The sequence below is a fragment of the Vigna unguiculata genome, chromosome 1 (genome assembly GCF_037176805.1).
Source record: "Vigna unguiculata cultivar grain cowpea cultivar isolate G323 ecotype 2 chromosome 1, ASM3717680v1, whole genome shotgun sequence".
Lineage (NCBI taxonomy): Eukaryota > Viridiplantae > Streptophyta > Magnoliopsida > Fabales > Fabaceae > Vigna > Vigna unguiculata.
In genome coordinates, this window is record NC_140792.1 from 28,667,685 (window position 1) to 28,694,998 (window position 27,314).

The 27,314-nt window shown below is 34.4% G+C and overlaps 1 protein-coding gene across 14 annotated transcripts; it reads left to right on the plus strand.

Annotated features, from left to right (window-relative positions):
• Window positions 1–3,045: 3,045 nt before the first annotated feature.
• Window positions 3,046–25,297, plus strand: LOC114184152 (NAD(P)H-quinone oxidoreductase subunit N, chloroplastic-like). 14 transcript variants are annotated; one of them, XR_014993625.1, is made up of 10 exons: window positions 3,046–3,537; window positions 4,750–4,837; window positions 5,032–5,090; window positions 5,313–5,353; window positions 5,615–6,077; window positions 6,186–6,269; window positions 11,571–12,505; window positions 12,840–12,954; window positions 14,645–14,809; window positions 19,225–19,811. XR_014993625.1 is itself a non-coding variant. In XM_085670938.1 (9 exons), the coding sequence occupies exons 6-9, from the start codon at window positions 5,893–5,895 to the stop codon at window positions 19,279–19,281; spliced, it is 441 nt and encodes a 146-aa protein (XP_085527064.1). In that variant the 5' UTR covers window positions 3,051–3,282; window positions 3,369–3,537; window positions 4,750–4,837; window positions 5,032–5,090; window positions 5,313–5,353; window positions 5,615–5,892; the 3' UTR covers window positions 19,282–19,811. The 14 variants fall into 14 exon arrangements, 5 of the variants coding, with proteins under 5 accessions (XP_085527070.1, XP_085527064.1, XP_085527066.1 ...); XR_014993624.1 differs by having other exon boundaries at window positions 3,051–3,537; window positions 11,571–12,119; XR_014993622.1 differs by lacking the exon at window positions 14,645–14,809 and having other exon boundaries at window positions 3,053–3,537; window positions 11,571–11,801; window positions 11,946–12,119.
• The last annotated feature ends 2,017 nt before the right edge of the window (window positions 25,298–27,314 follow it).

The window sequence follows — 27,314 nt, forward strand, 5'->3', positions numbered from 1 at the left end:
GCAAAGAAATGATTGGCCAAAATGGAAAGATGCAATCCAAGCAGAATTAGATTCGCTTGCTAAATGAAAGATTTTTGGACCTGTAGTTCGCACACCTGAAGGTGTAAAACCTATTGGGTACAAATAGGTTTTTGTACAAAAACGAAATGAGAATTGTGAAATTGCTAGATATAAAGCACGGTTAGTTGCTCAAGGTTTTTCACAAAGACCTGATATTGATTTTGAGGAGACATATTCTCCAGTGTTGGATGTAACAACATTTAAATATTTAATTATCCTTGTTGCACAAGAAGGTCTGAATTTACACCTCATGAATGTTGTTATAGCCTATTTGTATGGCTCTTTGGATAATGATATTTATATGAAACTCCCTGAAGGATTTAATTTGCCCAACAAAGCAAATTCTAAAGAGGATTATTCAATAAAATTGAATAAGTCCCTTTATGGATTGAAACAATCAGGACGTATGTGGTACAACCGTCTTAGTGAGTACTTGTGAAAGGAAGGATATAAAAATGACCCTATTTGTTCTTGTATTTATATGAAAAGATTCGAGAATGAATTTGTCATAATTGCTATTTATGTAGATGACATAAACATAGTTGGAACTCCTTATGAGCTCATAAAGGCAATTGATTGTTTAAAGAAAGAATTTGAGATGAATGATCTTGGAAAGACAAAGTTTTGTTGGGGATTACAAATTGAGTATTTAAACAAAGGTGTTTTTGTACATCAAGAAGCTTATATAATGAAAGTGCTTAAAAAGTTCTATATGGACAAATCACATCATTATGTTCTCCAATGGCGGTGAGGTCATTAGATGTTGATAAAGACCCTTTTAGACCTCAAGAAAAAGATGAAGAACTACTTGGTCCTGAAGGACCATATCTTAGTGTTATAGGATCACTAATGTATCTTTCTAATTATACTCGACCTGATATAACATTTGTTGTAAATTTGTTAGCAAGATATAGTTCTTCACCTACAAGAAGACATTGGAATGGAGTAAAACAAATACTTCGTTACCTTAAGGGCACTATGAATATAGGCTTATTTTACACAAATGATTCAAAATTAGATCTAATGGGTTATGCAAATGCAGGTTATTTATCAGATCCTCATAATGGTCGATCACAAACATGATATTTGTTCACATGTGGTGGCACAACGATTTCTGGCGATCTGTGAAACAAACAATAACAATAACATCATCAAATCATGCAGAAATCTTAGCATTACATGAGGCAAGTCGTAAATGTGTTTAGTGAAGGTCTATAATTCAACATGTGTGACAAATTTGTGGTTTATCCTTGGAAAAAATGAAACCAACAACCATATATGAAAACAATAGTGCATGCATTACTCAATTGAAAGAATGATATATTAAATGAGATAGAACAAAACATATTCTTCCAAAATTCTTTTTCACTCATGATCTTCAAAGAAATGGTGACATAGAGATCCAAAAGATTCGCTCATGTGAAAATCTAGCAGATTTGTTTACAAAGTCTTTGCCAAGGAGAACTTTTGAGCAATCGGTTCACAAGATTGGACTCTATCACCTTGATGATGTAAGTTTACATGAGGAGGAGAAATAAAATATGTAAAGAACAATATTATATAGAATGATATACTCTTTTTCCTTTACTAGGTTTTGATTCCAAAGGGTTTTTCCTAGTAAAGTTTTAACGAAGCACATTCTTTTATCAATGTGGACACCCAAGGGGGAGTGTTATGAATTAATGGTCGTCCATTAATTTGATACAATTACTCATATGATTGATACTCATATGATTCATTACTCTTTATGTAATATTTTGTATTAACTATTTGATTTATATTCTTTCTGAGTTACCCGAAGTTGTTTCCTACTCTCTCATTCTCTATTATTCCTCTCCTTCTTCTCTCTCTTATTAGCTTTATTTTATAATAATATATATAGCTAAACTCTTTGTAATTACTTTAATATTTCAAACACTATATTTCTACATCAAACTTTTTGTTACTCCAATCTTTTGAACAATAAAATATACTTTTTCCTTTCAACTATAAAAAAGAAAATGAAACATAAATAAAGAGACTCAAACACTATTATTCTACGTCAAACTTTCTTTTTGTTACTTCAATCTTTTGAACAATAAATATACATTTTATTTTAAACTATAATAAAAATGAAACATAAATAAAGAGACTCTTGTATATTTAGTGAGTGTGGAACCTATTATTAAATTATAGTAATTGTTTGAACTTTTTTATTTTAGCTTTCCAATTATATTTGGAACATAAAACTAAACACCTAATTAGACTTTTTTTTGTATTATTACTGTTATGTGCAGCTTGGCTTAGATGTGATGCATTACATATTTTTTAATTTAATTTTATACTGTATATTGCATTATAATTAAATTTGAACATTAAATATACTTTTTCTTTTAAACTATAAGAAGTATGAAACATAAATAAACAGACTCATTAAACCCTATTTTTCCATGTCAAACTTTTTGTCACTGCAATCTTTTGAACAATAAATATACATTTGCTTTTAAACTATAAGAAAAATGAAACATGAATAAAGAGACTCTTGTATATTTAGTGAGTGTGGAACCTACTATAAAATTATAGTAATTGTATGGACTTTTGTATTTTAACTTTCCAATTATATTTGGAAATTACATAAAACTAAACACCAAATCAGATATTATTATTATTATGTGCAGCTCGGCTTAGATGTGATGTATTATTACCTATTTTTTAATTCAATTTTATACTGTATATTACATTATAATTAAATTGTATTTTATTTATATTAGTTAGTTTAATATATATTTTTTACTTAAATATGTTTATTTAAAATTGAGAATAAGTAAATTTTATTATCGTTTCTTAACTAAACTTATAAAAAATAGAAGAAAACATAAATATAAAGTATGTAAAAATAATTGTTTAACCCGTCAGATAAATTTGTGACTATCAGGTTGTAATTAGTTAAAAAAAAATCATGTCTGTCACTAAACCTAGGTCACAGCTAAGCACAACCTACAGAACCCATAATATTCCACAGAATTTTGTATAACCATGTTTCAGTCTCTTTTTCCAGAAAACTGTTGGTGATTATGAGGCCATTAGGAGGAGATATTTTTTCCTATCTCTTTCTTCAATTTATTTTTAAACTAATAACAAGTTTATAGGAGTCCGATCCAAGCACAACAATGTCTGTCTGCATAGCGTGTCAGGCATGAGACCATTGTTGGTCCTGCTATTGATGAACAGTGACTCATGAGAGTATTTTATTTCTTCCTCAGGGATTGATTTCTGGAGAATTATTAACAATTTGGTCATTTTATTTTTGTTTGCATTATGATTTACAGATAAAATTGTCTCCAAAGGAACACTGAGTAAACATAGAGATGATGAGACAACACAAGAGTTGCGAGAGCGGAGAAAGATGTTCCAGATCCTAACAAATCTTGGACTCCGGATGAATTAGAGAAAGGAGGTTGTCTCCTGAGGAAATCTTATCCCTTCAGATGTTTTAAGGTACTGATAAAAATATCATCTTGCTTTCATTATCTTGCCCTATTAGTGCTATGTTTTTTTCTCTAAATAAAAAAACCCTTTTGCTTCCATTTTTTTTCACTGTTTCCACTACTCCCTGCATAAATATCAGAAAACAAGAAACAAAATTAGAAAAAAGTGACAATTTTGTTTGTATGTGAAAACAGGGAATACGAACAGAAGGTTTTCTCTGAACCTATCATGTCCTAAAATATGTTATCAGATTGTTTATTTTAATTAGTTGATTACCTGAAACCGAAGCTTAAGTGGATAAATTTAAAATCACTTTGCACATTTTTTGGATGAGCCGGTGAATGAAGATTTAGATCTCGTTTACCTTTGAAACTATCCTATCTCTGTAGAGGACACCAATTTTATGAGCTTGCAGATTTTACTAAAAAAATTATGATTACCTTATATTTTCCAGTCTTGATATTTAGAAAATTTTTGTGTGCAATAAACTTGTATTGGTTTCATCTTAAATGAGGAGCACTTGTTGCTAGCTAGTTATTTTTTTTAGTAATCTTAAGTGTCACCACGGCCCATGGTCAATCATACTTTTTTAAGCTTCATTGGGTACTGATACTGAGTGTTGGACGATGAAGTGATTAAACCAAGAGAACGTTGACCCTACTATTCTCCAAATACCCATGTTATCCAACAGTTCCCCTTTCCTTATAAGAACAAGTACTTTGGTTAGTATTATGCATGATTTAATAGTAGGCAATGTTTAGGCATCTGAGACTGATCTGTAATATTTATGCATATAACTATGTTATATAAGCTCCAGAACTGATATCATTGTGGAGATCATGTAACTCGTGAAAAGCTAAAAAGATAAGAAAGAAAAACCAACACTGTAGGAACTTTGATGACCTGTTACCTTCCACCCCAAAACTAACCTTACTTTTTTGTTCTCCTTTCTCATCCACCACTACACTTTATACTGCCCTCCTCGCTGAATTCTCCTCTGGTTAATTCTCTTTCTGCTACCTGTGCATCTGCACGCCCAGAATGAATATTCATCTTGATTTCCTCCTGACCCTTGAGGCAGCAGTCTCTGTTTCTCTCCTTATTTCAACTACAGTATTATACTTGTGAAAGGTTGATCAAGAAATAATTTATTAGAGCTTCCATGGTGCACAAGTGAATCTTTATGGGAGTTTTATTTAATTGATAGATTGTGCTGTGCAGAACTATACAGCTGGAAATCCTGCTCCTGTGTTGTATGTTAAGGATTTGGCAAAAGATGTGATTGCTGATGACTTCTATTATATACTTGGTAAGCTATCAACACTTTTAGTGAATTCAGGTCTTGTTTTATACTTATCACATGCAATTTGAATGTTTTGCAATCCCCAAAGGAAACATGATATAATGAAAAATAACAAAACTAAATACTTTTAAATTTTCATAATATTGTGTGGATGTTATGTAACATCCATAGTTTACTTTAGTTTACTGTTATTGCTACAGGGTCTTTGTTTGGAAGTGTTGGGGCTGCTAAGTCTGCTTTCCAAGTCAAGCTAATGCAGGTAGGACATTAACATTCTGTAACCAACTATTTTCTGTTGAGGCTATGTAAAAATAGATCCAAAATAAATATTTGCTATTGCTTATGTGATCCAGTTTATTAACATATCCGCTCAGGGTTACATGGTTGAAGGTTGACTCAACTAACCTGCATTATATATTAGTGAAGATCTTGTAGTAGCATATCTGTGAAACTGAAATTGATAGCTAGTTTTCAACTTCAGGAAGGACGAATGAGGGGTCAAGCATTTCTGACATTCCCCTGGTATGTTTTTAGCAGGAGATTGGTTGTGTTTTTTTTAATTGTTTTAATCAAGACGATTTTGTTTTCAGATTTTTATTTCCTTTTGTATTGCAGTTTAATTTTCTTTTCGTTACAAAATTCTTGCAGTTTTTTTCTACATTTTACTGTAGCATGTAGTGTTTGGCATGCTAATAATATTCTTAAATTTCAATGACTGTCCCAGTATAAAAGTTTTTGATCAAGTTATCTCGTTTTTTGTATTTCATATTACTGTTTTTGCAGAATCGGGTGAATGGATATGTATTAAAAGGAAAGCCAATGATTATACAGTTTGGTCGAAATCCTGCTGCTGGTAAGGCTTGATTGAGTGCATGAGTTGATGTATACCAGATGACTAATGACGCGTTCTTATTTCACTCATGGCGAGAGGACCCTGCACTACCCACTCAGACCACAACATTCAGCAATGACAGTGATATGATGCTTGCACGTATATTCTCCTTGGGCTTATGGATGCTATGTGAATCTAGACTTCACATTGTTGGCAATAGGAGTTGTGAATGCAGACCAACATAATTTTAAATGCCTACCGACGTTGGCATTGGGAATGGTTTATTAAATATATGATTTCTTGGTTTGTTTTCTGCTCTGGAAGCAAAAGTATAGGGAGCTTGGATCCTGAAAACGTTGCACAATTATGGTCAACGACAATTGGTATGGCTCCGACATTGTGGATATATATCAGGTCTAATAAATTTTTCGTTATGCAGCTTGCCATTGCCAAATGGCAACATTCCTGTAAGGAGATATATACATGTATCACATTGTCTAAAATATGTGTTGTGTTCCACAGGTTCTCTAAGGCAGAACTGCAGTTCCTAGCTTTGCTGCCAAAACTTAGGCGTAATGTAAGGGTCATTGCTGAATGTGGAAACTGGTAAACCTAACTTTTTAAACCTCTAGTTATTGTAGTTAGATTTTTTAGTTTTTCCTTTGTTGTTATTGCTGTTTGTCTATCGAAACTATCAGTGCATTTTGCTGTAAAGTTTGTGCTTGAGAACTTGAATTTGTCGAAGAAGGTTTTGATAAATTCGTTAGAACAACATGAAACATAGTGCAAAACATTCATTTGGTTTTAACTAAAGTTTAAAACTAAGGAGAACAGAGCAGATTATAACATTGTTGCATCCATTCTACAACAACACAGACACCCAAAATGCTTCTTAGATTATCAACTTTATATTTCTTTGCTTCCTGTTTCATATTAGTCACAAGAGAAAGTTTATGCAGAAGCCACTAAAAGAATTTACAGGACTAACTACCGGTTAGGAGGCTTAGTGGTGCTTCAATGTTACTTATCATTCCCTATTTCAAACCATTAACTATCAAGTACAAATGTTCATTTTCCATGTGAAAATAGTGAAAACTTGGTATAGGCTAAATTCCCCATGTGTAGAAAATACACATAGGGTAATACTTAGTGGTGCTTCAGTGTTACTTATCATTCCCTATTTCCAACCATTAACTATCAAGTACAAATATTCATTTTCCATGTGAAAATAGTGAAAACTTGGTATAGGCTTAATTCCCCTTGTGTAGAAAATAAACATAGGGTAATACTTATTTATAATGAAGAATAATACCGGAAAATATTGGCTAAGCCCAATATCTAATATTGCTCCTCAAGTTGGTGCATATTAATCGTATGTACAAAGCTGGTTACAAATATAATCAATTGTAGATCTTCATAGAGGCTTAGTGAAAATAAATGCTAACTGATCTCTTGAATTAACAAACCCAATCTTGGTGTCTTCAAATACAATCTTTTCTTGAATAAACTGAAAGTCAACCTCGATGTGCTTGGTCCTTTCATGAAACACAAGATTAGAGCTATTATGAAGAGTAATCTGATCGTCATATATAAGTGTCATTTGAGTGACATCTCCAGATTGCAACTCTTTAAGTAATTATTTAAGCCAAACAAGTTCACAAGTCGCTGAGGCCATAGCTCTATATTTTGCTTTTGCACTAGATTTTGCCACAACATTTTGTTTCTTTCTCTTCTAACAAATCAAGTTACCTCCAATGGGAACACAATATTCATAAGTAAATCTTGTATCAGAAGGAGATTCTACTCAATTAGCATCTGAATAATAGAATGTTTTAGTATGATAATTGTGACCATATGACAAACCTTTTTCAGGAGATCCTTTAATATACTTTAGTGTACGAATGATTGTCTTCCAATGATTTGCACATGGGGAATTAAGAAATTGACTTACCACATGTAATCTTTTGTACTTCTTAGAATCTGAGAAGGACTTCCCCTGATTGGGCAAGAGTTTGGTATTGGGATCTATGTGTGTGCCAACAGATTTTGAGTTCATCAACCTCGTTTCCTCCAAAATATTTAATGCATACTTTCTTTGAGATATAAAAATACCCTTGTTGGATTATGCTACCTCAATTTCCAATAAATATCTGAGTATGCCAAGATCTTTGGTCTGAAAGTGGTGACAAAGGTGTTGTTTCATGTTGGAGATGCCTTGATGGTCACTGCATGTAAGAATAATATCATCAACATATACTATTAAATAGATACACTCAACACTTGAGTGAAGATAAAAAGATGATTTGTCTCACTGTGAGTCATACCAAACTGTTGAACAACATTGCTAAATGTTCCAAACCAAGCCCTAGGAGACTATTTTAGGCAATATAAAGTGTTAGAAGTCTCACATCGACTAGAGATAAGGTCAATTTACCATATACAAGCGGGTGCAAGGTATGGATTTCATGATTGATATGGATAGTGCTCCGAAGATAAATAGGGCTGAAGCGTTGGTGTATCTTGGCTACTTTATCATATTGTTGTTCAAGAACATTTCTAGCAACAACTATTTGAATTTCTTTAACAAGAGGTTACATGCTCTGAAAGCATTGGCAGGCTGTTATGAGAGTGCCAACATAGCTCCTGTGTTCAAACAGAAGATGGCCTCTCAATTCAAGATAATTCTTGAATCCTATAGAGATTTGTGTAGGCAGGTTATTGACTGTCTTCAGGAGGAGAAGAGCAGAGGAAAAGACGTAGGAATTGTTGCTAACTACATTCTAGATATAATTTCATGGACTGACATGAGTGCTCACAAGTGGATCTATGAATGCCTTATGCTGACAGGCTCACTAGTGTTTTACCATGATGCCGTCAAGGCTGAAATCAAGCCACTATGTCAGGTAATGGACAAAATTGTAAGGTGTAAATATCCCCAACATTTTTTGTACTATGACAGCTTGGAAGATGTTGGAAAGCAGAAGGTCAAGATTTCCACAACTTTTATTTTTTTAAAAGAAGATTCTTATTTTGTTAATTGATTTGAAATAGGACATCAACTTCTATACATAGAGAACTCAGACCCTAAAGTAATATTTTCAAGAGATCTCTAGGATCTTCTAACAATACATTTAATGTCTATCAACAACTTTCAGTATTGCATTTTTAACAACACTCTCCCTCAAGTTAGTGAATGGATATCTATCATTCTAAGCTTACATGTGAGATCATGAAATTGCTCAATGAGAGGAGGAAAAATCCTAAAATGTTCAAGGAAAACGTTTAAAAAAGGGAGTTTAGATACAATCTAAAAATACAGGCAAAAGAACATTTAATTGGATGGCCTAAATATAATTTACTCAAAAATAAAATTCGTTTATTTAATAAATTTTACTTGATTTTTTGTCATGCTTTATAAACCTTAAACCCTAAATACATCATAATCATCCTCTTTGATTTCCTTTCTTGTAAAAAGATAGACACCCCTGTGCATCTGTATTTTATTCTAGTTCTTTGTTGATAAAAGCGATAGAAAGTTGCTAATATGTGTAAGCACATTGCTTAATATATATGCAATTTTGTTGAACAGAACAACAAATATATAGTTATAGTGAAGTAGAGAATGAAACTATTCATTATGATACAGTATTAGCGATCATGTAAAAAGTATAAGACCGAATACATGTACTAATAAAAAAGTATACAATAAATCCACAAAATTAATAAAAGGCAACCAACAAAAATTGGTTTGGTTTTTGTTATGTTCAATCTGAATCACATATAGTTTATATGTTTGGTTCATATGTATTTTTAACCAAAAATCAAATAGAACTGCACTTCAAATATTCCTTGTTGAGTGTAAGTTCACACCACCACCTCAATCCTTACTAGAAAACATGTGCATCCCTATAAGCCCATAAGATGAAGCATATAATCTCTTTAATGATTTAATTGTCATTCCTTAATTCCCAGACCCCTCAATATATGAACAACCCTTCTTAAACCTGAAACCCGGCGAGAATAGCCTTTATTTCAAGCATTTAGTTTATACTCACAATAAACTATGTAGAATTGTTTGTAAACTTCTTCTTTAATCAACAATTAATTATTGTTATACTTCTTTATGGCCTTGTATACTTATTTCTTTTCAATCAATCTCATCTCTTAGTCTCTAAGCAATTATTTTAATAGAATTTTACAAAATTTTATTGTTATTATTTCTCTTAATTACAGTTCATGGACAACGGTGATATTATTAAAGTATAATTGTCGACCTACAGACTTTATTTTTTTTACCAAAATATCTACTGTTCAATTTTTATATTTAAGAAATTTCACATATATCTCATTTATCAAAAACAAAATAAATGAATAAAAATTAAACTGTATTTTATAAGACTTAATTTCATATTTTAAAATTATTGGTCATTGCAAATTATGCACAACGAAATTAAATCTGAGATACACAAAATAGTGTTGAGTAGAAATCAACGAAATCGTTAGTATATAAGAAAAAAAAAAACTCACAAATTTTTTTTCTTTACATTTTTCATTATAACCAAAATAAACTATTATTAAACTGCAAAAGTATAAAGACAAAGACTTCGTAAGCTTCAAAATATATATTTCATTATATATATACTCAAACTTTTCGTTACTATTTTAATATTTCATACACTGTTTTCCCTACATCAAACTTTTTGTTATTGCTATAATCTTTAAAACAATTCTTCCTTTCAACATGTTTGTACAAGAAATATATTTTTTCTTTTAAACTGAGAAAAATGAAATATAAATAAAGAGACTATTGTATATTCAGAGGATATGGAGCATAATATAAAATTATAGTAATTTCAGTGGACTTTTTTTATTTTTTATTCTTTATTTTAGCTTTCAAATTATATTTTGAAAATTACATAAAACTAAGCACCCAATCACACTTTTTATTATTATTATTGTTATTATTATTATTATTATTATTATTATTATTACTGTAATGTGCAGGTTGGCTTAGATGTGATATATTATCTATTTTTTATTTTTGATTTTACACTGTATATTACACTATAATTAAATAATATTTTATTTATATTATTTAGCTTAATATGTTTTTTCACTTTGTAAACTTTAATGTATGTTTCTTTGAAATCAAGTGTAAGTAAATTTTGTTAACATGTTTTAACTAAAATTATAAAAAATACGACAGCACATGAATATCAGATGAAGTTTGAAAACTTTTTCATTTGTGTTATTATAAGTAAAGTATGGAAAAAAATTTGTTGAAGCCCACTGACAAAGCTGTGACCAACTCAGGTTATGAATGATTATGAAGGATCATTATTAATGTCAAACCAGGGTCAGCAGTTTGTACACCGAGGTACAACCCCAATAAGAACCCATCCCGTTCAGGGGTCGTATCCAGTTATAATCAACCAAATTTTATAAACATGTTTTCTCTTAAAAATCTTATCAATGTGGGACTTCTAACCCTGATTATGTGTGTTTCTTTAAACGTACCACCGAAGCATCTGCAAGCTCTTTTGTTCAGTCTCCTATTCCAAAGGACTATTACATCACACTGTCTGTTGATTATGAAGCCATTAGGAGATATCTTTTTATTTAGTCAATTTATTTTTAAACTAATAGCAAGTTTATAGGAGTAATGCGAGCACAAAAATGTGTCTGCACACGAGCATGTCAGGCGTGAAACCGTTGTTGGTCCTGCAATTGATGAAGGTGTGGCTCACGAGTCTGTTGGAGTAAAACCAGCCACCTTGGTTCCAAAAGAAATCCCTGTGATAAAAAAGAACCTTGTGTTAAAGATTTTTCTTTCTTAAAGATTGATTTTTGGAGAATTATTAACAATGATCTCGTCATTTTATTTTAGTTTTTCATTATGATTTACAGATAAGCATTCTCCCCGATGCAACACTAAATAAACATAGAGATGGTGAGACAACACAGAAGTTGCTAGAGCCTGAAAAAGATGTTCGAGAACCAAGCAAATTTTTGACTACAGATGAATCAGAGAGACAAAAGTTGCCTACTGAGAAATCTTATCCCTTCCAATTTTTAAGGTTCTGATAAAAATATCTGAGCCGGTGAACGAAGATTTAGAATCCACGATTCACATTGTTGGTAAGTTTGAAGCAAGGAAGGCAGATTGAAGGTGCAGTCTATGAGACAGTACTTTTGAGGTGCCTTGAAATACATTTAACCACAGTGAGTCTAGAGGTCACGCCATAAACCGACAAACTTTGTTGACTACAAAGGTAATTTCAGGTCTAGTGAGAGTAGTATATTGCAATGCCACCGACCACAGAATGGAGAGTAGGATGTTGAAAAAGATCTACCATGTGTTTAGAATTTGCAATTGGACCCTCCAGAAGTTAATTAAAGATTAGAAGCATTGCCACCAAGTGCCAAAGGGTTGGGGTGTGGATACTTGAAGCCAAGGTGTGAGGATTATGGCACTACTTCTTTACTTGTTTTTGATTAAGAATTTACTAAAACATAATTACAGGATAGAAGCCACAGTCATCTTTTGATCAAGTTTTTTCGCATTTGTTTTTTTTTTTTTCTTATGAAGTAAGTCTGTGATGTAATCATATGTTGCTATATAGTTAAAGTAAATTATCATTTGATCCTCAAACTATCACATTAAACTCTTCCATTGAATTACCGCATAACAGGGGGGGATGCTATCATTGTTATGTGTTCCCTGAACTAAAGTACTGGTGTAAAATATGTATTGTCTTCCTCTATAAGGCAGAACTGCAGTTCCTAGCTTTGGTGCCAAAACTTAGGCCTAATGTGAGGGTCATTACTGAATGTGGTAACTGGTAAAGCTAACTTTTTGAACCTTTAGTTATTGTTGTTAGATTTATAGTTTTTCCTTTGCTGTTATTTTTGTTTGTGTCTAGAAACTATCAGTGCTTTCTGCTGTGAAACTTGTGCCTGAGAACTTGAATTTGTCTAACTAAGAAGGTTTTGATAAACTGTCAGAACGGCATGAAACATAGTGTATAACATTCATTTGGTTTTAAATAAATGTAGAACTAAGAAGAACAGAAGAGATAATAACACTGTTGCATCCATTCTGCCACAACACACCCCAAATGCTTCTTAGATTTTGACCTGTATATTGCTTTGCTGCCTATTTGATATCTGTCGCAGGAGAAAGTTTATGTGGGAGCCACTGAAAGAAATTGCAGGACTAACTACCAGTGAGAAAGCTGAGTGGTGCTTCAGTGTTACTTATGATTCGCTATTTCCAGCCCTCAACAATCAGGTACAAATATTCATTTTACCTTCTCCAATTTAAGGCTTTGCATTGCTTAAGTGACAAAAGAAAGGAAGGGATAGAGATACAAATTATAAATTTGGAAAATTTATGAAGTAAAGCGTGATGCAAAAATGTAAGACTTAAATCGACTGTATATCTATATTTTCATTCAACCACCCGTTTTGATGAGTGTGGGGACATATAAGTCTACAAAAATTACCATCAGTAGTTAAAGAATTAGTGAATGGTCACTATTATCCACCTCAATCACAGAGAGTGTTTTGGATTTTAGTATTAATTGCAACTCAATCACAAATTTAAAGGATTGGAAAACAAGGAGTATTTCAACTTTAGATTTGATACAAAAAATCCAAGTAAACCTGAAAGAAGTATAAATAAAAGACACAGTATTTATAACTATCATATGAGGTAATATGAGAAAGTCTCCATAGATTACTGAATATAAATTCTAAAGGAGAATAGATAGTATCAACACCATAAGAAGGCAGTCTATATGACTTTCCTCCGCAACAAGAACAAAATTGATGGTAATTTTATTAGATGGAGAAATTCTATAGTGACTCATGACAAGCACAATGCATGGCTATTTTGATGGCAGACTCTAGTATGCCACAAGCTTCCAATATAATAGATGGTGATGTGAAGTGTTGGAAGTCTCACATCGATTAGAGATAAGACCAATTTATAGTATATAAGTACGTGCAAACTTTTTTTCACAACCTGATTTTGTATGGTGGAGTTAAACTTAAAGTTCACTTCTTAATATTGTGTAAAAGCTATGGTTTAGATAGAGTCTATCATAGTGATATTTTTGCTTTATAACAATTCTTTTCTTCGACATGTTTGTACAAGAAATATATTTTTTCCTTTAAACTAAAAAAAATGAAATATAAATAAAGAGATTATTGTATATCTAGAGGATGTGAACCATAAGATAAAATTATAGCAATTTCAATGCACTTTTTATTTTAATTCTTTATTTTAGCTTTAAAATTATATCTTGAAAATTACATAAAGCTAAGCACCCAATCACACCTTTTTATTATTATTATTATTATTATTATTATTATTGTAATCACACCGTATATTACATTATAATTAAATTATATATTTTTTATATTATTTAGCTTAATATATTTTTTTTCACTTTATGATTCTTTGAAATTGAGCGTAAGTAAATTTTGTTAACGTTTTTTAACTAAAATTATAACAAATACATGAATATCAGATTAAGTTTGAAAATTTTTTCATTTATTTTATTATTAGTGAAGTATGGAAAAAAATTTTGTTTAAAGCCCACTGACAAAGCTGTGACCAACTCAGGTTATGAACGATTATGAAGGATCATTATTAATGTCAAACCAGGGTCAGCAGTTTGTACTGCCGAGGTACAACCCCTTTAAGAACCCATCCCGTTCAGGGGTCGTATCGAGTTATAATCAACCAAATTTTATAAACATGTTTTCTCTTAAAAATCTTATCAATGTGGGACTTCTAACCCTGATTATGTGTGTTTCCTTAAACGTACCACCGAAGCATCTGCAAGCTCTTTTGTTCAGTCTCCTATTCCAAAGGACTATTACATCACACTGTCTGTTGATTATGATGCCATTAGGAGATATCTTTTTCCTATCTCTTTAGTTAATTTATTTTTAAACTAATAACAACCTTATAGGAGTACGACCCAAGCACATAAATGTCTGGAGAAAAGTGTGGCAGACGTGAGACCATTGTTGGGCCTGCTACTGATAAAGGTGTGGCTCATGAGTCTGTTGGAGAAAAACCAGCCACCCTGGTTCCAAAAGAAATCCCTGTGATAAAAAAGTACCTTGTGTTAACGGTATTTCTCTCTTAGAGATTGATTTTTGGAGAATTATTAACAATGATTTCATCATTTTATTTTAGTTTTTCATTATGATTTACAAATAAACATTCTTCTGATATGTTATCAAAAGAAAACACCTGCAGAGAGGAAAAATAGAAGGAGTAGAGAAACAGAAAAATAGAGGAGCGGAGAAGATAGAGAGAGAAGACAATATGAAGTTTGTTATTATTATTCTCCTCTAGAAGGGAAAATCTCTACTAGATATAGTTTGTTAAGCATAACAAACCAAAAAAAAAAAAGACTATTTTTTACGCTTATCTTGATCAGTAACAAAATCCTTCATCCAATTGGACTTTTTCTTCTTTCTATTGGGTTTCTCATAGCCTTGCTTATTATTGTACTGCTCCTCATTTCCATGGGTCATATCGTCCCCTTCCTGGTGACTAAATGTCTTTCCCTCAAGGTGTAAATCAGAATAATCATGCAATAATTCAGTCAACAACTCCCAAGTAGAGTCTTTAGGATAGAGACCTTGCCACTGAACTAAAACATACTCTCTTGGTGGGTGGCCTTCAATTTTAGAAGCCAGTATAGCAGTAGGTACAACTTGAGGTTTGTTTTCAATATATAAGGGGGGTAACCAAAGCTTAAATTTGGAAGTATGGAAAACTGGGTGAATTTTAGAACCTTGAGGCAGATTCAACTCAAAGGCATTGTCACCAATGCATTTGATAATACGGTATGGCCCATAAAAAGGATGTGGAATACGGTGTCTGCCAGCATAAGCCTTCATGTTGTTTTGAGCTTTAAGCAAATTAGCTTTTAACTTGGCCAAAATTTGATCTTGAATATTTAATTCTTGCTCCATAGCATCTATCGTACTAGACCCAACAATGTTTGAGGTAACGAAGGAGGTGACTTCCCATATACTACTTGATAAGGACTCATTCCAGCTGAAGTTTGACAGGCTGAATTACATTGTCATTCAGCCTAATGCAAAAACTTACCCTATTGAGAGGGTTAATGATGCATAAAGGCATGAAGGTACTGCAGTAGTATGCGATTAACAACTTTAGTTAGGTCAATTCCTTATGGATGATAAGCACTAGTCATGCGTAACTTGGTTCCATTGAGCTTGAACAATTCCTGCCAAAAGTGATTGATCTGTCTTATATGCTTCGTGCACCTTCACAAAAATGTCAAATGAGGAATAGTGATGCCAAAAAATTGCCCAGTTGAGTCTAGTACTCTTGAGAGTGCATCTGCCACTTAATTGGAACCCTAAGCTTTGTACTGAATATCATAGTTGTAGCCTAAGTTTTGAGAGGTTGTATTGTTGTTCACGGGTTTGGATCACTTGCGTCATTAACTCTCGTAAGCTTCGTTGGTCAGTGTAGATGGTGAATCGTTGCCCCAATAGATAGGTTCGCCACTTCTTGACTACCTCTGTAACAACATGGAATTCTCGAACATAGGTTGAAGCATTAAGAAGCTTAGGGCAAAACTTCATACTAAAAAACTAGTTGGGTGCCCATCTGGCTGTAACACAACACCCATTCCCACCTTTGATGCATTTGTTTCTAGAATGAAATCCTATTGAAAATCCGACAAACGCAAAATCGGGGTAGACACCATGGCCTGTTTAAGTTGCTCAAAAGCCTCTTGAGCTTTTGCTGTCCACACGAAACCATCCTTCTTCAATAAATCTATTAAGGGGAAACACTATAGAAGCATATCCACAAATGAATTTCCTATAGAAACCTGTAAGGCCAAGAAAACCTCGAAGTTGTTTAATATTGGTAGGGACAGGCCAAGCAATCATGACTTTCAACTTTTTAGGATCAGCCTCAACTCCATTTGGGAGATAATATGACCAAGGTATTCTATAGTAACATAGGCAAACGTGCACTTTGTTTTCTTCAAAAAAAAAATTATTAGTCAATAAACAATAAGAAATTGCTGTGAAGTGTAGTAAGTGCTCATCAACCATCTTGCTATAAATTAGAATGTCATCAAAGAGAACTATGACAAACCACCCAAGATAAGGTTGGAAGATTTCATTCATTGTGGCTTGAAATGTTGCAAGCGCATTGCATAGCCCAAATGACATTACAAGAAACTCGTAATGGCCTTCATGAGTCCGAAAAGTTGTCTTATGAATGTTTGTCTTATGCATTCTGATTTGGTGATATCCTGAACACAAGTCAAGTTTGCTAAACTAACGTGTCCCATGGAGCTCATCTAGTAACTCGTTAATGGATGGAATTGAAAAACAATCCTTGTTGGTTATAGCATTAAGAGCTCGATAGTCAACACAAAAACCGCCAATTTTTGTCTTTTTTTTCAAACTAACAAGACTAGGGAAGAATAAGGGTTGTAGCTTCTTTGAACTAACCTTGTTTCCATCATTTCTCTAATCAATCTTTCAATTTCTTGCTTTTGAAAATGAGGATATCGATAAGACTGCACATTCACTAGGTTAGATCCTTGTAAGATGGGAATTTTGTGCTCCGTGCGGTGGGAGGGGGGAAGGTCGTTACACAAATTAGTTTATCAAAGCAGGCACTAGTTTTGGGTAAAGTTAGGAATTCGATACTGAAGGTGAATAGGGAATGACTTGAAGATGGAATATTTCAGCAATAGCATCCATTGAGGCTAGGCATTGAAAATGGGCTACAATAGCCTTAATGGGTTGCGGTTTAGGTTGGCCTCTAAATTGGATTACGTTCACATTCTTTTATAAACTTCATCGTCAATGTCTCGAAATCCGTCAACACACACCCAAGAGATTTAAGCCATTGCATTCCCAAAACTAAAGTAGCCCCACTAAGTGGTAGAACGAATAAATCAACGTGGAATTTTTGGGAATCAATTTTGAGACTTACATTGAGGCATTAAGCATAACATTGAAGATCTTCCTCGCTACCAACCAACATTGAAAAGGGTTGGGTCAGGTATAGCCGCAAGCCCAAAAATTTTACCACCTTGGACAAAATTATGGTTACTCTCACAATCCACTAAAATGTTAACGGTTAATCTGCCAATGATACCAGGGTTTATGGAGCAGTTTGACCCATTAGGGTATGAATGTTGATGTGTGCGTCTAGAGATTCAAGTGTACTATGTGGGTCTGGATCTAAGTTTGAACTCGGTTAACTTGAAGATTCAAATGTTCTAGCAAATGGTTAAGCTCATCATCTATGGAAGGAATCTGTGGAGCTGCTATCAACAAATTAAATTGTTTTTTACAACGATGACCACAAGCATATTTTTCATCATAATAGTAACAAAGTCCCTTCTTTCGCCTTGCTTGCAAATTTACTTAACTTGTGAACTGGAGTCACAACTCTTAGAAGAAGAGTTACTCAACTATGGTGAGGCCAACAAAGGCTTTATGTTGGTTACTGTGGGTAGCATCCAGGTATTGTGGTTTGTAATTGGCGATGCTATGTACCCTAGAATGGGCTTAGCAGTGGTGGACCCCAATTTCAACGTATTGTTGTGATTTTCTCTTGTAATGGAACGAAATTACCTCGTCGTGTTTCCTATTTGAGTCTAGAGATAAAGCAACTAAGATAAAAAGGAGCAGAAAGACCATGCACCCGGTTGGCGAGATTTTCAAATTGTGCCAAGTACTCTCAAATAGAGGTTGCCTATGAGTCAACTTGAACAAGGTACCTTGTGGGTCATCAAAATCTGATGGGGCAAATTGAAGTTCTAAGGCCCTTAGAAAAATTGACCACAACAAAAGTTGCCCATTCGAATGCACCATTGATACCCATTGAGAGCCTCGCCTTCTATATGGAAAGAGGCGATATGCAATTGCTGCTCATCAGCGGTATGATGATAATCAAAAAACTGGTCACCTTGAATATTCAACCTAAAGGATCGTTACCATCAAATCTTGGAACCTTCTGCTTAATGTGAGTAGGCATGGATTTTACTTTGGATTTAGCTAGGTGTTTTCGAGATTTTCTAGGTTGGTGGAGATGGTTCTAATGATGGAGATCAAGGTTTCAAGGGTGGCTGAGTCAAGGGTGCTATAAGATCCAGCCAGGACGCTCTCAATGAAAGCACCAATTGATATGTTATTGAAAGAAAACAGCTAAATAGAGGAAAAATAGAGGGAGAGGGGCAGAGAAGATAGAGAGAGAAGACAATATGAAGTTTGTTATTATTAGTCTCCTCTAGAAAGGAAAATCTCTACTATATATAGTTTGTTAAGCTTAAAAAACCATAGTAAAAAGACAAACTCTATATTTTATGCTTATCCTGGTCAATAACAAAATCCTCCATCTAATTGGGCTTTTTCTTCTTTCTATTGGACTTCCCATAACCTTGCTTGTTATTGTACGCTAAGAGATTTATTTTTGGAGAATTATTAACAACGATATCGTCATTTTACTTTAGTTTTTCCTTATAATTTGCAGATTATCATTCTCTGCGATGCAACACTAAATAAACATAGAGATGATGAGATAATATAAGAGCTGCAAGAGCCAGAAAAAGATGTTCATGATCTAAGCAAATTTTTGGCTCCAGGTGAAGAAGTTCACCAAAGGTAGACATTTGATAAGACTAGGTATGACTAGATTTGTCACCTCATATTTAACTTTTGCATGTCTTCATGAATTGAAAATATCATTGATTGAGCCAGTTCAAGGTGAAAGTGACGAGAGAAATGTTGACATAGCTGGGTCAATTTCAGTTGATCCTATTATAGAGGCATTTAATCTTGATAATATAGTTTTTGATACCAGTGTTGATTATGCACACTTATCATCTAAGGAAGAGCTTGATGGTGATGAAGATGATGATTATGATGATGATGATGATTGAGATGATATGATTAGAGGATTATGCACACTTATGTTTTTGTGATTGAATGAACTTGTGTATTTTGTGTAATTTGAACTTATAAAATAATCATGTGTGTTAAACTAAGTTGTTTTAGAATGATTAAACTTTGTTTACAATTTTCATCAATGGTGAAATTTTGAATTGGTATGGTAGTATATATATTTGTTTTCATATGAAGTAGATTATTACTAGTCTATAGGTTGAGTTTACGAAGTTCTTACGAGCCTACATAGACTCTTGAGTCTGATAACATTGTTTATCACCATCATATTATCACTATCGTAGTTAGTTATGGTTGAAATTGATTCAACTGGATGTTAATAAGGTCTTTATTTTTAAATGGCTTTTTTGAATGAAATTGTTTACATAGTTCAACCACCTGACTTGTTTGTAAATTAAACAAAGATTGCAAGCACTTTGTCAATGATTTAACATATTGTAGCAAACACTTCACCAACTTAGCTTTGTCAACAGTACTTGTGACTCATCTTTATTTATTTGTAAAAAACAATTATAAGTGTTGTATTTAATGATTTATGTTGAACTTATTAAGTCCATTACATCAAAACTTCATGTTTCTTTTTGAAAGAATTGCGACAACTTGACTACTTTCTTGGTCTTGAAGTCAAATACTTGTATGATACATCTCTTATCATGACACAAACCAAATACATAAGAGGTTTACTCCACAAAACGAGTATTATTAAGGCTCTTTCTATTTCTTCTCCAATGGTTATTAATTGATAGGTCTCTAAACATGGAGCTGGTTTGTTTTCTAATCCTACGTTATACAAGTTAGTTGTGGGTGCTCTTCAATAAGTCACCCTAACTCCCCATGAAATTAGTTATGTTGTGAACAAGGTCTGCCAATGCATGGCTTCAAATCTTGACTCTCATTGATCAATTCTTAAGTGTATTTTAAGGTATCTTAAGGGTACAATCTTTCATGGTTTGCATTTTCATCCCGCCTTTCCTGATTCCCCCTTTCATTTAAAAGCCTATTCTGATGTTGATTAGGCTTCAAATATTGATGATAGATGCTCTAGATCAGGAGGCAACCATATTCCTTGGTCCTAACTTAATATCTTTGTGGTCTCGGAAATGACAGGATCCTACTTGAGTACTAAGATTGAGTATGGAAGTTTAGCTCAAACTTTTGTCGAGTTACAAGTATTTTTATTTCACTTTAGTTCTATTTTGTGATAAACAAAGTGCAATTACCATTGCTCATAATCCAATATTTCATAACCGTAGCTCATAATCGTAGCCCAAGCATTTGGAAATTAATGTCTTTTTTGTTAGAGATATGTTATGGCTAAGCCGTTGCAAATGTCATATTCAATTTTTATTCTTGCTATAGACCCCTATTGAACTTTATTGACGTTAGTATCTTAACATTTTTTTTCAAACTAAATTCTTCTACAATTCTATTTAGAGTGTATTTGGATAGAGTATTTTAATGAAGCAATTCATTTTTTTGAAGAATTTAGATTTCTTTGTAATGAAATGTTTTGTTTGGATAGTGAAATTAAAACGCATTTCAAATGCAAGCATTTTTTTTGAAGGATTTCAATTAGCTAAATTAGTAAAAATTCAAATACTTTTAAAATAAGTGGAATTTAAAATTCTTCTCACTCAACCTCATATTCTAGACGACCTGGACGTGCCCGATGATCCGAACGTGCCCGATGACCCGGACGTGCCCGAAGACCCGAACGTGTCCGACAACTCGGACGAGCCCGAGGACTTGGACGAGCCCGATGACTCGGATGGGCCCGACGACTCGGATGTGCTTGACGACCCGGACAGGCCCAACAAATCGGATGTACCCGACGACCCAAACGGGCCTGATGACACAAACAGATCTGACGACCCAAACGGGATCAACGATCCAGACGAGCCCGATGACCCGGACGAACCTGACGACCTAGACAGGCCAGACAACTTGGACGAGCACGATGACTTGGACGGGCACGATGACTTGGACGGGCACGACGACATAAACGAGCCCGACGACCCGAACGAGCCTTCCAAATCATTGGACCCGACGACCCAGACGAGCTTGACGACTCGGACGTGCCCGACGACCCAAAAGTGCGGGACGACGCAGACAGGCTCGATGACGCGGATGAGCCCGACGACCCAAACGGTTCTATCGATCCAAACATGCCCAATGACTCGTACAGGCCAGACTATCTTGACGGGCCTGACGACCCAAACGAACCCGACAGTTTGAAAGGGCTCGTACAAGTTGTGGGGCCCGTTCGAGTCTCGGGCCCGTTTAGGTCGTCGGGCCTGTTCAGGTCGTCGTCGAATGTGTCCAAGTCTTCGGGCCCATCTGAGTCGTCGGGCTTGTCCGGGTCTTCATGTCCATCCTAGTCATTGGACCCGTTTGGGTGTACGTGCCTGTCCAGGTTGTCGAACCCGTCCGGATTGTCGGGCTCATCCAGCTCGTTGGGCCCATCCAGGTCTTTGGGCTCATCCAGCTCGTCGGGCCCGTCCAGGTCTTTAGGCTCATCCAGCTCGTTGGGCCCATCTTGATCGTTGGGCCTGTTTGGATCGTCGGACCCGTCTAGAGCATTGGGCCAATGACCTAGACGAGTTGGACCGGGCCATATTGACGAACTTGACGGCACAATCGTGTATTATGGGCTATCAGGCCTCTAGATCATCGGGCCACCCAGCTTGTCTGGGCTTCCTAGTCGGTCCAGCTCACGTGGGTTGTCGGGTCTAATCAATCCGGTTGCGTAGTTGGGTCTGCCCGACCCACTGGGTTGTCGAGCATGTTTCCAAATTTATCATGAACTCAAAACATAATTAAGCGTAAAATAAATATTGTTAAAATTAAATTTTATCTCACAATAAATTCAATTTTTTTTTCCAATCAAGAAATTGAAATGTAAGGTATTTTAATTTTAATTTCCTTATCCAAACAAGATATTTAAAGAATGAATGGAATTTAATTACAAACAATTCAAATACAAAGCATTTCAATTTCTAAGCATTGTTGAAATGCTCCATCCAAACACAAGGTTAGCGAAAGACTAAATTCTTATCATGTTTTTTATAACTTTGCATGTTGTTTGTTGTTGTATGTATTTTTTTTTTGTCCTGTAGGGCACTGTTCCCACCAATAAATACACAACACTCTACATTAGAATATCGATAAGAATTTCGTTCCTAGGAAACAAAATTAGAGTTTTATTTTTATTTTCAAAATTTTTAGAGAAGTTGAGAAAAAATGTTTTACATTCATATTAGGGTTAAGTATGGGTTTAGACCCTAAACTTTGATCTAAAATTATAATTTGTTCCTATCCAAAATTTCAATACATTTTGGTCTCTAAACTTTAGAAATGAATGGATATAATCTTTTTAACCAATTACATTAACTTTTTTTTTTGTGTCGAACCCGTTTCATGTTAGTATAGGAGTTATCTGTTGGGAAATACATTTGACACAAAAAAAAAGTTAATTTAATTAGCTTAAAAAGACTATATTCATTTATTTTGAAAGTTTAGGACCAAAAATTATCGAAGTTTCGGACGAATTCCAATTTTGGATCAAAATTTAAGGACTAAAACATATTTAACCCTTCATGTAAGGTCCATTAAAAATTGTGTTGTTCTCTCTGCCCTAAATTAAAGGGCTGCCCTTGTAAGTGAGCCTAAGGTCGGCCCAACAGATAAAACCCCTAAGTCTGCCTAACCCTAACACTCTTTCTCATTTTCAGACACCGTTCCTGGTCCTAAGAGCCGCAGCCGTCCTTCTATCTCTACTAGGGTTTGGCACCACCGTGAGCACGCAAGTTCGAACCAGTTCCTTCTTCTCTACGTAAGTGGTCCCTCTCCTGTGTCTATATTTCCACCACAATTACTTTAGGTAACTCATATTTCCGTTGTTGCTTATATTTTTCCAACTCCTTGTGTTGTCCCTCGAGTTATCGCGTTCCGCTGTTTGGGGTCATGGTTTTGTGTTAGTCATTTCCAAGTAGGGAAGCTCTGGCTCATTCTTGTTTTTCGTTTTTCCCTGTCATGCATTTGTTATTTTGAGGTTATATGGTTGGTGTGATGCTATGATAGTTGTGAACGAATGAATATTCTTGGTTTGGACTGGTGTGGGTGGCTGTTGCAGGAAAACAGTGGCGAGACCTGATAATCTCGCCCAAGTGAGCCAGTCTCGCCTAGGCGAGATGAGCAGGGACTCGCCCAGACCATTTTTACGCGAAAGGTCGCTCAGGCGACTAGCTCAATTTTTTAGCGAGCGAGCATCTCGCCCAGGTGAGAGGGGTCTCGCCTAAGCGAGATCCCGCATGAGCTCCTGTTTCCCCTTTTCGAGCCTTCGCCTAGGCGAAGGGGGCTCGCCTGAGCGAGAGCTTCTCGCCTGAGCGAGACCTTTCAGCATGAGCAAAGGGTTGGGCAAGGGTTTGGGTGTTTTGTTGCTCTTGGATGATTTGTATGTGCTTGGGTATGATTGTTATGATGAGAAATATATTATGAATTGTTATGTATGAATGACATGATTCATGAAATGTGAATGATGGATGTGGTGTGAACTTGGCATGTAAACTAAATGAAATGGTTAGTGTTAAAGTGACATGGTGTTGGCATGATCTGAAACCCATAACTATGGTTGGAGAGAAATGGTTGGGTATGGAACCACTGAGAAAGAACTAAAAAAGGGTGAATTATCAAGAGATGGTATGTGATGTGTATATAAATGTGCAATAATATTTATCGATTGATCTGGTATGCTTGGTCCGTGTCAATGCGTAATTCCTTGGAAATTCCTAGGTGGGATTTTCGGGTCGTGCTCCAGTGGTCGGAACGTAATTCCATGGCCCCTGTTAGTGGGTGTCCATGGTGGTGCCTCATCTGTATAGCTTGGTAAGGATTCAAGGTAAGGTTGTATCCTGACACTCTAAGGAGTTAGTTAGTCTCACCTAGAGCGGACTGATTCCTGTGGTGAGAGTAGCAGGAGGCCTGAAATTCAATAAGGGCTAACCTTGTGGTGAGGGAAATTGATTCATTATAACACTTGTAACACATAGCTTGGGGGTGAGCAGCTTGGGGGTGAGCAGCTCGGGGGTGAGTAGAGGTATCCACAACAAGTGCAAGCATCCGCTGAATCCGACCAGGTTATATGTATCCGGATGAGTCGAGTCGTGTCTTAGTGTATTGTTTGCAAAGTCATAACATGCTTGGTTGATTCGTGTATATAGGATGGTTAATATATATGTTTGATTGTATGGATGAAATCTTTTGTGCTCTAGCTTACCCTACTTTTATTGTTGTGTGTTCTGTTGTGTGGTACTCTCTTTTGCGATGATCTTTAACTTGTTGGTGTGAGCATATGCGAGGAACACCCGTGGACAACAGGGAGGTGATGGTTCCGCCGCATAGTCCATGTGGTCTGGACTTTAGTTTTTTATGGACTTTTCTTTAGGGTTATGGCCCATGTACTTGTTTGTCCTTGGATATAGATACTTTTTGTAACTTTTTATCCAGCTTTCTTTTGGGCATTGTGGTGTGCCTTGAGTTGTAAAGAGTTGAGTTTTAAACTCCAGAACTGTGCTATTATGTTATCTTTATTGTGACACTTCCTTTAATTTTGTATATTAAATTAAATGGGGTGTTATACTTCATATCATCTTTACATTACAAATATTTTCACCTATAATCATATTAATATCTAATTCTATTTTTCTAAGTCATTACACTCAAAAAATTTATTACATGAATTATTTTAACCAAACAAATATAGTTATAAAAAATTATACAAAAACAACCATAATTGCAATATTTTATTATGATAATTTTTCCATTACCATAATTACAATATATTTAAATTATATTATTTATTATAATCACTTTTCAAATTTTTTTATTTCTAATTAATTTATAAATGGTAAATTAAATATATTTTCTTTTATTTTTATTCACACGAGTTTGTAAAAAATTATAATTTTTTAATTAAGTAATTTATTATAAATAAATATACAACTCTATAAAACTAGAAAAAATGTTGGTAAGAATCTGTTCCTAAAACAATATTACAGAAACAAACAACATCCAAAATTAGAAAGAAAAAAAAAACATGATGAGAATTTAATCTTTTGCAAAAGAAATTAGCAAACAACATTTGAAAATTAGAAAAAACGTGATGGTAATTTAATCTTTCGTAAAAAGAAATTGTACTTAAACAGACAAAAGGTTCTAGTTTGAGAAAAATAATCTTTATAGTCTATTCACATCAATAAAGTTCAAAAATGACATATTACAGAAAGGGAAAAAAAGTCATCATATTCCTACCTTTAACTCGTGTGTAAATGTTTTGACTAAACCACTTTCTTCCCAGGTTTTTTTCCCAAACTGGTGCAATTATTTTCCCAATTTTTTAAAATGGTGTAGATTTTTTTTTTAATTCCCGACAGAGGTAAGTCGTGAGAAAATGGAACGACTTCATCTTAAAGAAGTTGTGCCAAATTAAGGCGACTTTGATTAATTTGAGCTGAAGTCGTCTCAAATTGAAGAGACTTTAATATTTTTCATGAAGTTGTACCAAACGGTGACGACTTCACTTAAATTAATTACGAGAATAATCAAAGTCGTCCTATAATGGGACGACTTCATAACAAGGAAAGTCTTGCCATATTGGCATGACTTCAGTAATGGCTTTTAAGGAAATCTTTCCATAATGGCACGACTTCAATATTAGGGTTTTAAGAAAGTCTTGCTATATTGGCACGACTTCAATATTGGGTTATTAAGAAAGTCTTGCCATAATGGCACGACTTCAGTATTAGGTTTTCAAGAAAGTCTTGCCATTATGGCACGACTTTAGTGTTTTCGGTATAAAGGAAGTCTGGTCATAATGGCACGACTTCATAGTTGTAAGTAACAAAGAAAAAGTTAAATTGAAAAGAGAAAAAATATTGAATTATGATAAAATTAAATTGAATAAAAAAGTTAAAATTTGTATTGTACCGAGATATAAAAAAGTAAAGAAAAGAAAAAAGAGTTTTTTAATAACAAATATATAAGATCCAATAATTTTTTAGTTGATATATATTAAAATAAAAGTGAACAACAAAGTTGGTAAACCAAAGATACGAGAGGTGACTTACATCCGACGATGATGTAAGTCACCTCACTTGGACAATTTAGTTGAAATTTTTTATCATCTTAACTTAATATTTTAATTTTATATTACAGTACGATATGCCACAAGAGTCTACCCAACCTCCACCACACACTCCTTATCAGCATGTTGGGTCTTCTTCATATGTTCAACAACCTCAATACCGGTCGTTTGGTCAACCAGGTTTTCAACCACTTCCTTTTCCACCATACTTGGATGCATCACAACCAATGTCTTCACATACTCCATTCCAGCAAGTTCCATACACATACAACATGTTTCCTCAACAACCAGACACTTTTTCTGGTCCTACACAAAATGTCTTTGCAACTTCTTCGTCAACACCTCCGTCTGCATATCCCACATCCTTCCAACAATATTATCGACCTATAATGCCGCCACAAATGGTGGAAGATATAAACCAAAGACAACAACATGAAGATAATGATGATGACGATCCAGTTCAGAGCCCTCAATTAAGACCTAGACGACACCGAAGAAGACCTCCTTGTGGCACAGGC